Below are 11,107 nucleotides of genomic sequence, written 5' to 3' on the forward strand. Positions count from 1 at the left end.
CAACAACAGCACTTGCACAGCACTTGACGAATAGCGAACACATGGCAGATTTTGAGAACATCACAATTTTGGACGTGGAAAGACGAGAAAAAACAAGATTAACTTTGGTGAGTCTGCGAATACAGGAGAGGATAAGGGACGCGATGAACTTTAAAGAGGACGTTGACAATATAAACTGTGCGTACCGGACGGCAATACAAAGTAACAACTCAGATGGGCGAAGACAGTGACGTCAAAAAAAGAAAAGTGTTTAGTTAAATGTTTTGCGTTTATTGTAATGTAAATAGTTACACTAATTTAATATGTAAGTGCAATTGTGATAAAAAAGATATGTATATGTATATGTATGTATAATTTCCAGTCATATGTAACTATGTCTAATTGTTGTGTGTATTATGTTTTGTTTTTTTGCAATAAATCAGACTCCCTGATGAAGGCGTGAAGTACGCCGAAACGCGTAGGAGAAAGAGGAAACGCAGTTTGCCTTTTTAATATACCGGCCGGAAAGCTCTACCAATGACCAAATTACAAAAATTAATTAACTTAGAATAGAATTTTTACTTAAAAAACCAATAGTATTAGTAAAAAATACTCATAAAGAGACAAAGTAAATCAGAAGGACTTATGTAATTACGCTAGGAATGCACGGTAATGCTAAGGAAAATTATAAAAGTTATTTTCACAAAAAATTTTCGTGATGAAATTTTGTATTATCTTTTTTGTAGCGTGGTACCTATACGTACCCGAATCGCTAATTAGTTTTTTAAGCCGAAATCCACACAAGCCTGTGTTATTTTTGATTATGTACTTGGATGTAAAATAACACATTTTCTAAAATGTTTTAAGCAGGTTTGTGCTCTAATACAATGAACATACTTCTTTTAAGCCATCTTACAAAATCTTTCATCAATATAAAAAATTACCATACACAAATATTGCCACTGATAAAACTTTTACATATCTGGAAAACAAAATGAAATATGGTAGGCAATAATTTTCACCTGTGCAGACGCGCCTTAGCTAGTATTTCAGTGTTGTAAAGGGTAAAATATTAATCATTAACGCTAAAAGGCGTTTACACTGTTCAACTTTCACAGGCGGTTAGCTTAATCAAAAGATTGCATCATTTAACTGAAAGCTGAACAATGTAAACGCCTTTTAAATATAAAGATTGTGTACGATTAGGAAATAATAGTATTCTGCACGATAATTTTTTTTAATTTCATCGCTGCTATAAAACTTGAAAAGGAGGACAAGGAGGACATTTTTGCTCAAAAGGAGGACAGAGGAGGCAAAATTTTTGAGGAGGACAAATCACGCTTGAGGAGGACAATCCTCCTCATAGGAGGACTGGTGGTCAGCTTACTTTTATCGATGTACATTTATAATATTTTGTAATAAAAAAATAAATACGAAAAATAAAACGGGAACGAAAAGTTTTATAATAATTCAACAAAAATCTACCAAAATGAGAAAAGTTTACATTTTTACCAACCCAAATTATTATAGCTGAGCGCACTTGTGCACAAGGGTATTATAACTTTGTTCACATAACGGTTGTTTGTAACAGGCAAAACAAATCAAGATAGATATAGACAAATGTATACATAAATGATCAGAATGAAAGGAGAATCGATAAAGCGGTGACTGTCTGACCGTACGTCTGTGCACACTATAACTCGAGTAAAAATTGAGATATCTTGGTATGGATGGTATTGAAAATGGGCAAAATCTGACAAAAACCACGCCTACCTCCCATATAACGGTAATTTTCAGAAATACGAAAACTGCGATATTTTAGTAACTACTGTAGATTATTCACCCAAAATTGATATTTACAATAATTTTTAGGCCAAAAATAAGAATATTATAAACTTTTGGAAAATGGGCGTAGCCACGCCCACTTATGGTTAAATGTGTATATCTTGGTAGCCGCTGCACCAATTTCTTCCAAACTTGGCACAGTTGTTGACTTTGGTACAATATACCAAATGGCCGAAAATTTTCAAAATCGGGCAATAACCACGCCCACATCCCATATAACGGACATTTAGAGAAATACGAAATATTCGATAAATCAGTAAATATTAAAGCTAATTTATTCAATATTGATGCTTGCAACAATTCTTTACCAAGAAATACGTTTATGATAAAATTTTGGAAAATGGGCGTGGCGCCGCTCACATATATATGTATCTCGGTCACCGTTGTAACAATTTGTACCAAACGCGGTATGGTTATTGTGCTTGCCACATAAAAGCAAAACGTTGAAGATTATTGAAATCGGACTAAAATAACGGCCGCTTTTCATATAACGGTAAATTTCAGAAATGCTTGAAACTTCAATATTTCGAGATTTAAGGACGCTAATTTACTCAAAATGTATACTAAAAACAATCCCTTAGAAAGAAGTAACATTGTTTGGAATTTTGGAAAATGGGCGTGATATCGCCCACATATGACTGTATAAGTTTATCTCATTAACTTTCTCTCATATTCGTCTGATATCGATTTCTCTATGTGTCAAAACCTAGATTTAAATCCATATTAAGAAAAATAAAATTGTTAAATAAAATTAAATTGAAATATACTCTGTCTAGTCTGTAAGAAAATATACATTTTCTAGATTATTGTTAAATAAATAAATAAATAAAAAAAAATTAATAATGCCTTCGTGGCATCACGATATTTGTAGCACGGTTTGTTTTCTAAGTCACACATGAGTTTACAAATAATAGACCCACGCATAGAAAACTCATGTACGTTGAAAAAACGCGTGTATAGACGGCCGAAAATATGCATAAATAGGAACGCGACAGTTCAGCAAATTTTTGGCTATTTTTCTTTTGTTTATTTAATGTTTATTATTTTTTTATGAAAGTATATCTCGTTATCTATCAAAAACCACGTATGTCCAGACTTCAATCAATGCACAAAAGTTAAGAAAATTGGACAAACTTTCATAAAAATTGCAAACTTTTTAATTAGATTTTGATTATGCAGTTTTGTAGACCATGCAATTTCAATATAATAAAGTGCAATTTAAAAGTAGCTAGGACTTTTTTTATTTTCTCCATACAAAAATAAAATCCGTGAAAAAATTTAATTCTGGTTAACGGCCATTAGAATAAAATTAAAAAAAAATAATAATTCCTCGCTTCTTCGTTATTTCCATATAAAAAGTTGTATTTTATATTTTAAGGGGAAAAAGAGATTTTACACAACGTTTGTGGAAAGTTTCCCGGTAGTCAACTAATAGCGATTATGGGCCCCTCTGGCGCGGGCAAATCCACATTACTTGATGCACTATCAGGCTTTAAAACAACAGGTGTAGATGGTTCGATACTCCTCAATGGCCGACGACGCGACTTGCGTAAGCAAACATTTTTAATAATCATCATAAATATATCCGAAAAATTTTATAATAAAATTTATACATACATTTCGTCGTTTAAAGTACGAAACCGCGTATCAATAAAACGCAAAAACTCGTATGTCAGGTTGCCCAAATTTTATAGGAGAGTAAAACGTGTATTTTTTCAAAACGGTTCTCTCTTTTTTCTCTTATTATCTCTTCTTCTTATATCTAAGTATTGATATTTTAGTATGAATTGATAAGCGCTCGATGCCAGGAGCTTTCGATGATTAAATATCTTTTTTTGGCACAAATGTTAATTACGAAGTTTTACAGAACCATGATACGTGGCTTTGTACTTTAAACGACGATATGTATGTACATAAATGTTTTTTTAACCAGTTTTTATTTATTCGCGTTAAGAGTTATCTCGCATTCAAAAAATAATAATGATACCCTTCTTGTACTTTAGCTTCATTTCGTCGTATGTCCTGTTATATTACGCAAGATGATCGCCTACAACCATTGTTAACAGTCAATGAAAATATGCATATAGCGGCAGATTTGAAATTAGCTCCAAATGTCAGCTATGAACAAAAGGAAGGCAGGGTCAGTTGTTGCATAAAAATCTTAAATTTTTAATTTATTAATGCTTATTTGAATAGATCGAGGACATTTTGCTATTGCTGGGCTTGTACGAACATGATCAGACAATGACAATGCGACTTTCCGGTGGACAAAAAAAAAGGCTCTCTATTGCTATGGAATTGATAAATAATCCAACTGTAATGTTCCTTGATGAACCTACAACGTAAGTGAAAACCTCGTTGGGTAGTACCTATAACTTCTTGTGAAATGTTCCATCCCATATTTTTTCATAGTGGCCTCGACAGCAGTTCCTGTACAAAGGTATTGGAGCTATGCAAGAAGCTAGCACAGCAAGGAAGAACCATCATTTGTACAATACATCAGCCTACCGCCAAACTCTTCCAAATCTTCGATCAAGTATACGTACTTTCTGCGGGTAACTGTATTTACCAGGGTAGTACAGAAAGATTAGTGCCATTTCTACAAACTGTTGACTTGCCATGCCCTGTCTACCACAATCCCGCAGATTATAGTAAGTGTTTACTTAAAGTGTTCTTACATGATATTTATTTGCATCTGTAAATGTGACTTTTTCAATACATATGTAATTGCGTCTCTCTGTCAAATTCTCAGTCTTTATTTAACTATTTCAAAATACGTTCTTTGAAAACGAAATAAACTAATATCAGAAGATTCTATCTGTGTGTCAGATGAAAATAGAAACATTTCTAGTGCATCTGCTTTGTACGGAAACAAATGTAATTTGCCTTTACACGATATGTTGGCATTTTCATTTGTAAAAAGTGACATGTTCACATGCAAATACACATCGTGTAAGAACACCTTTACCATAGACGTATGTTATGTTTTTGCATGCTGTGTATACTTACTGATTCCTAAACTTTAAAGCGTGATCCCTACGATTTGCACATTTGTACATATTTGTACATTTTGGCAGAGTCACAGTGGATGTTTCCTAGAAAGAGTGAGTTCAGCTTAATAACAACTTTTCAAACTACACCACTCTGTAACTGTGAAAATGTACAAATGTAAAAATGGTGTTATCCCTGCTTCATGATTAGGAATGCTTGTTAGCTGCATTTATTTGCCGTTGGTACGGTTAATTGTTTGAGGGAGGCTGACTTCCTAAACGTCAATTGCATTGCATAGCAGGGTGTCCAGATTGTTTAAAAAAAGAGCGCTATTTCTGAAAAAAAAAATCGCCAAAAATCGCCAATTTTTTTTAAAATAAAATTCATGAAATCGATTTAACAAATCTTTTATTTTAAAAATGAGATCTTGTTATAATATAGTATTTAAAAACAAAAACGAATATAATACCCTCAGAGGGTAATAATAAAAAAGACAAATCACTTATATAATAGTGATGTACAAACAATATTGGTTTCAACACATTTTGCAATAGGACTGCGCAATTATTAAATTTATTAGAACTCATATTAATTGATTAAGCGCACAATCCGCCTTTAAGAGCTCGGCGCTAAAAATTAGATAAAAACCTATAATAAGGCGAGATCAGCTATTTCCACATTTCTTCAAAGTCACCTATAGTGTCTGAATGATTTACATTCCTGTTGTTGTCATATATTGAGCTATTCAACCTTGATAATATACTGTTTGATATTGGAAACGTTTCGCAGCAGAAACTATTAGCCTTCATATAATACTTTATTCGAACTACTGAATTAAGGCTTTCCAACCTCATCCAATTTCGAATCTTAGTTTTTGTTGAATTCATTACGGAAAAAACGCTCCCAACAAAGCATGTGAGTGCGGTAAGGATAATAATATGAGTTTACATATATTTCCAAACGTTTTATTTCTTCAGAGTCGGATAGAATGGTTCTGAGAAAAGTTATTCCGTGGGAAAGCTAAAATATTTAAATATTCAGTTTCCGCTGCTTTTCTTTCCTTCAAAGTCAAATAGTGAATTGGCAGGTCCCTGAAACTCGCCATCTTGTGATTCACACACTTTTCTGGTGACAAAACCAAAACATCTTTAAGGCCGGTCCACATAGAACTTTCGCGTTGGCTTTGGCGTTGGCGTTGGTTTGACAGAACGCACGTTAAAAGTATGCTTGCTACAATGAACGCTAGGCAGCGAATCCTTGGGCCACTAAATTAACATATTAACGACAGATAAATTAATATTTCATATCAATAATTGCATTAAAAACGATATTTCTTGCCCGCACTTGATTAAAATGGAAAAATATTTCACATAATTTTATTTATTCGCAACAGCTGACGAGCGACGCACGCGAAAAGTTGAGAGTTGGCCATCTTTTTGCTTTGTGTTGGCGTGAGCGTTGTCGAATTTTGGCTATGTGGACGGCTGCATTTGAATTCATGTATTCATAGTCAGCTGTTGAAGCGACGCCAACGCCAACGCAACGCCAAAGTTCTATGTGGATGGGCCTTTAGAAGTATTTAATTGACTAGGTAATCGTTTCAAAAACTCTTCGATTAGGGTAATTAAACATTTTTGACAGTCTTTTAATATGCTTCTTAAGTCAGGTTTATCACGCAGTTCATTAGCGGCTTCTGTAAAATTATCGTGGAAAACTAAGTTTTGTATATTTTTATAATTGGAAAAAATTTATTTGAAGGCAAAAAATCCAAAAAGATCGCCAAATTGGCGCGAAATCGCAAAATCTGCACACTCTGTTGCATACGTACAAAGTTTAATGTTCCATAACCCCAAACTACAATTGGTTGACAATGTTTACTTTTCCAAAACGCTTTCGAAAAGTTATTGAAACGCATCGCTAGAGTAATCAGCGCATCAGAAACAAAGTTGATGGTTCGTTTGTCTTTGGTTACCATTGGTGTTTTAAATTGTTAATGGAAAATTCCGAAATGGTTATCATTGTTTTATTAAATATTCAAAATAAGCAATGAATATGGTTGCAATGTTTCGCAACTCTGCATATGCAAACAGTTTAAATACCGCAGTAGAACAGTATCCAAACATTGTAATGGTACGTTTTGAAAGTCAGCCGGACTGTGTCACATGCAGTGTGTCGTTAAAAACTACCCAGCAAAATCTTTTAATTTTTTGGGAAGGACTTATTTTTGTATCAATGGAGTAATGCAATACAAGTCGCCTCAAGACAATTTTCGCTTATCTATTGCATTACATGTAATGCAAAGGCAAGAAATTTTACATTTATTCGAATACCTGCAATGACAAGCACATGTTAAAATAATGCATTCTGTAAACGAAAAGGTAAGCGGTTATCCCAAATTAAGGAACCATGGTTCGGTGCGCAGAAGTGGAAAACTTTTGACTTCCGTTCACCTGGGAGTGGCCAGAAGCGATTCTTGTGCGTACGGTTCAAATTGCAGCTCACAACGTCCGGATATTTATATCCACGTATCCTCTGGGTAGCAACCAAACACCCGCGTAAAACTTCGCGTGCGTGGCTCCCGCCACACTACAACACCGCCCAATGAAAAAGTCTAACAAGCCTCGGATCGGACCCCCTTTTTTTGATGACGACCACGGCAAACGTATAAAGGAATATGATTTGAGGGTATGCACCTGGAATATCCGGACCCTTAATGGGGTCCCGGCTGGTTGATGTCGTCGGGAAGACAAAAGCTGACATCACCGCCATCCGAGAAAAGCGATGGACGGGGCAAGGAAAAGTAAGTGTGAAGCCTTGCGACGTCTACTACAGTTGCCATGTAAAGGAGCACAAATTTGGTGTTGGATTCATGGTAGGAGAGAGACTCCGTCGCCGAGTACTGGCCTTCACACCGGTGGACGAACGTCTAGCAGCAATCCGCATCAAAGGTAGATTCTTCAATATCTCGCTCATCTGCGCCCATGCCCCAACGGAAAAGAAGGACGAGGCGGCCAAGGATATCTTCTTGGAGATCTTGGAACGTACATATGAGCGCTGCGCCCAACACGATGTCAAAATCGTGCTCGGCGATTTTAATGCCAAGGTGAGCAAGGAAGGGATATTTGGCGCCACTGTCGGAAAATTCAGCCTCCACGACAAAACGTCCGATAACGGACTGAGGCTGATCGACTTCGCCGGGGCCCGAAAAATGGTAATATGTAGTACTAGGTTCCAGCATAAGAGCATCCACCTAGCTACATGGCTGTCTCCAGATCGAAAAACAAGAAAACAAATCGATCATGTTGTGATAGACGGAAGCCATGCTTCCAGAATTTTAGACGTACGTACACTCCGAGGGCCCAACATCGACTCGGACCACTATCTTGTTGTAGCCATGATACGCACCCGCCTCTATGTAGCACAAAATGCTGCATTCACATCAGACGGCCAATTTATTCGCCACTCGACTCACACACCTGCTCTCTGAGAGCACTCTTCAACAATCCGGCATACGCGAGCAGTGGAACCACATTTCCCGATCATTAAGTACCGCCGCCGAAGAAGTAGTTGGATTTCAGCGAGCCCGAAAGAACAACTGGTACGATGAGGAATGTCAAGAGGCCGCAGAAAAAAAAGACGCCATATATAAGGCCACGCTGCGATCGGGCGCAACGCGAGCCATTTGGGACCGTTATAAGAAACTGAAGAAGGAAACGAGACGTATATGCCGCATTAAGAAGAGAGAGGCCGAAATACGTGGTTGCGAAGAGCTTGAGTCGCTGGCCGACAGGAAGAACACCCGAAAATTCTACCAGAGGGTTAGGCGACTTACGGAAGGTTTCAAGACCGGAGCGAACTCTTGTAAGAATAACAATGGCGACCTAGTGACCGATGTCCAGAATGTACTTAAATTGTGGAGAGAACTATTTTACAACCTACTGAATGGTAGCAGCGCTGAAAGTAGTGTAGAAGACGAACCCGAGTTCCCAGTCAATGATGACCGAGTAGCTGTCCCATCGCCTGACTATGACGAGGTACGAATAGCGATTACGCGTCTGAAAAACAAAAAAGCTCCTGGAGCTGATGGCCTGCCAGACGAGCTATTCAAGTACGGCGGCGAGGAGCTGATGAGGTGCATGCATCAGCTCGTATGCAGAATATGGTCAGATGAACGCATGCCCGACGACTGGAATTTAAGTGTGCTCTGCCCAATCCACAAGAAAGGCGAGCCCGCCATTCGCGGCAACTACCGCGGAATCAGCCTTCTAAGCATAGGTTATAAGGTATTATCGGGCGTATTGTGTGAAAGACTGAAGCCCACCGTCAATGAACTGATTGGACCTTATCAGTGTGGCCTTAGGCCTGGCCAATCCACCATAGATCAGGTATTCACAATACGTCAAATCTTGGAAAAGACCCGCGAGAATAGGTTTGACACACACGTGTGATTTCTTTAAACTGATGTTGGAGAAGATAATAGGAGCCGCAGAACTGAATCGCTCAGGCACAGTACTTTACAAGAGCGTACAATTCCTGGCGTATGCCGACGACATCGATATTATCGGTAAAAAGAAGGGCTACGTCTGTTCTGCCCTCTCGGGATTGGATAGAGAAGCAAAGCGAATGGGTCTGGTGGTGAACGAGGCCAAATGAAGTATCTCCTGTCATCACACAAACAGTAAGAGGGCACGGGTCTTGGCGCCCACGTCAGTGTCGACAGTTACAAGCTTGAAAAAGTAGACGACTTCGTTTATTTGGGAACCAGCATTAACACCAATAATAATGTGCCTTGAAATCCAACGGAGAATCACTCTTGCCAACAGGTGCTACTTTGGGCTGAGTAGGCTGTTGAGAAGTAAATTCCTCTCTCATCGTATAAAGATCACACTCTATAAGTCACTCATCATGCCTGTGCTGGTGTATGGCGCGGAGACATGGACAATGAAAGCATCTGATGGGGCGGCTCTTGGAGTTTTCGAGAGAAAGATTCTCCGAAAGATTTACGGACCTTTACGCGTTGGTGAGTGCGAATATCGCAGACGATTTAACGATGAGCTGTATGAGCTTTACAACGATATAGACATAGTGCAGGGAATTAAAATTCAGAGGCTCCGCTGGCTTGGCCATGTCGTTCGAATGGACAGAAACGCTCCTGCTCTGAAAATATTCAACACGGGCCACGATGCTGGTAACAGAGGAAGAGGAAGGCCTCCTCTGCGTTAGAAAGACCAGGTGGAGAAGGACTTGGCTTCACTTCGCATTTCCAATTGGCGTCAGTTAGCACAGAAGAGAAATGACTGGCGTGCTGTTTTGGACACGGCCAAAATCGCTTAGGCGGTTACAGGGCCAATAAATAAGAAGAAGATGTCATTGGAGGTAATCGAATAAATGTAAAATCTCTTGCCATTGCATTACTTGAGCGAAAATTGTCTTGAGGCGACTTGTATTGCGTTACTCCTTTGATACAAAAAATAAGTACTTTCAACAATACATTTTTTTTTAAACAAATAATCATTGCTAAAAAAAAGGCGTGTGTGTCACAGTACACATGATAGAAGTGAAACTTCTTAAAAAAGGTGTGAGTACCAGGTACCTACTCACGAAATTTGAGGTGTAAATGTTTACAGCTCGACAAACCATTTGGCGATTGAGTTACATGCATAGGTTTGGTTAGAAATTAAACAAAAACTTCATTTCGTTTTGTTCATTTTCTGATATATAATTTAATAAATCGCCCTCACCCGCTTCGCTGAGTGTATGAAATTTTTGTGTGCTACATTGAGTAAAATTTATTTCAAGAAAACTCAATTCAAAAACCGGAGGTTTAAAATCTGTTTAACCATCTCCAAAATATTTTTAAACTAAAACTTTCTTAAACTTCTCAATTGTAATACTTTTTCAACTCAATTGAGATTTTAAACAGATGGAAACCCTTTGCATGTAGTTTTGAAATTAAGCCCTTTTAAAATCATATTGATTGATTCCCATATTGTAATAATTCATTTAAATTATTGAATAGTTTGAACTCAACCTTTTAAACAGTTGGCAACCTTTTTAAACCTCTTTCGTCTAGCACTCATATTGTGATACATATTCAAAACCATTTCGATTCATACCAATCTATACCAATATATATTTTATTTTTAATATTTTTTTATTGAGCTTTGTACCACGATTGTTTATTAGGAAAAATTGAAAAAGCATCAAAGTCTAAGCGGTAGAAGTTATAGCACTATTTCGGAGATCACCACATCTCCTCATCAGACTTCTTTTTCTAGACTTCAGCAGGGAT

At 37.4% G+C, this 11,107-nt stretch overlaps 1 protein-coding gene across 1 annotated transcript in view; it reads left to right on the plus strand.

Annotated features, from left to right (window-relative positions):
* Nucleotides 1–11,107, plus strand: part of LOC118735208 (ATP-binding cassette sub-family G member 4) — a 602,774-nt gene that overhangs the window by 322,551 nt on the left and 269,116 nt on the right. The window contains 4 exon segments of the mRNA XM_036464856.1: nt 3,203–3,373; nt 3,828–3,964; nt 4,021–4,166; nt 4,237–4,475. Coding sequence (XP_036320749.1) covers nt 3,203–3,373; nt 3,828–3,964; nt 4,021–4,166; nt 4,237–4,475 — 693 coding nt within the window.

The sequence above is a fragment of the Rhagoletis pomonella genome, unplaced genomic scaffold, assembly GCF_013731165.1.
Source record: "Rhagoletis pomonella isolate Grant_MI unplaced genomic scaffold, Rhpom_1.0 Rhpom_scaffold_00003, whole genome shotgun sequence".
Lineage (NCBI taxonomy): Eukaryota > Metazoa > Arthropoda > Insecta > Diptera > Tephritidae > Rhagoletis > Rhagoletis pomonella.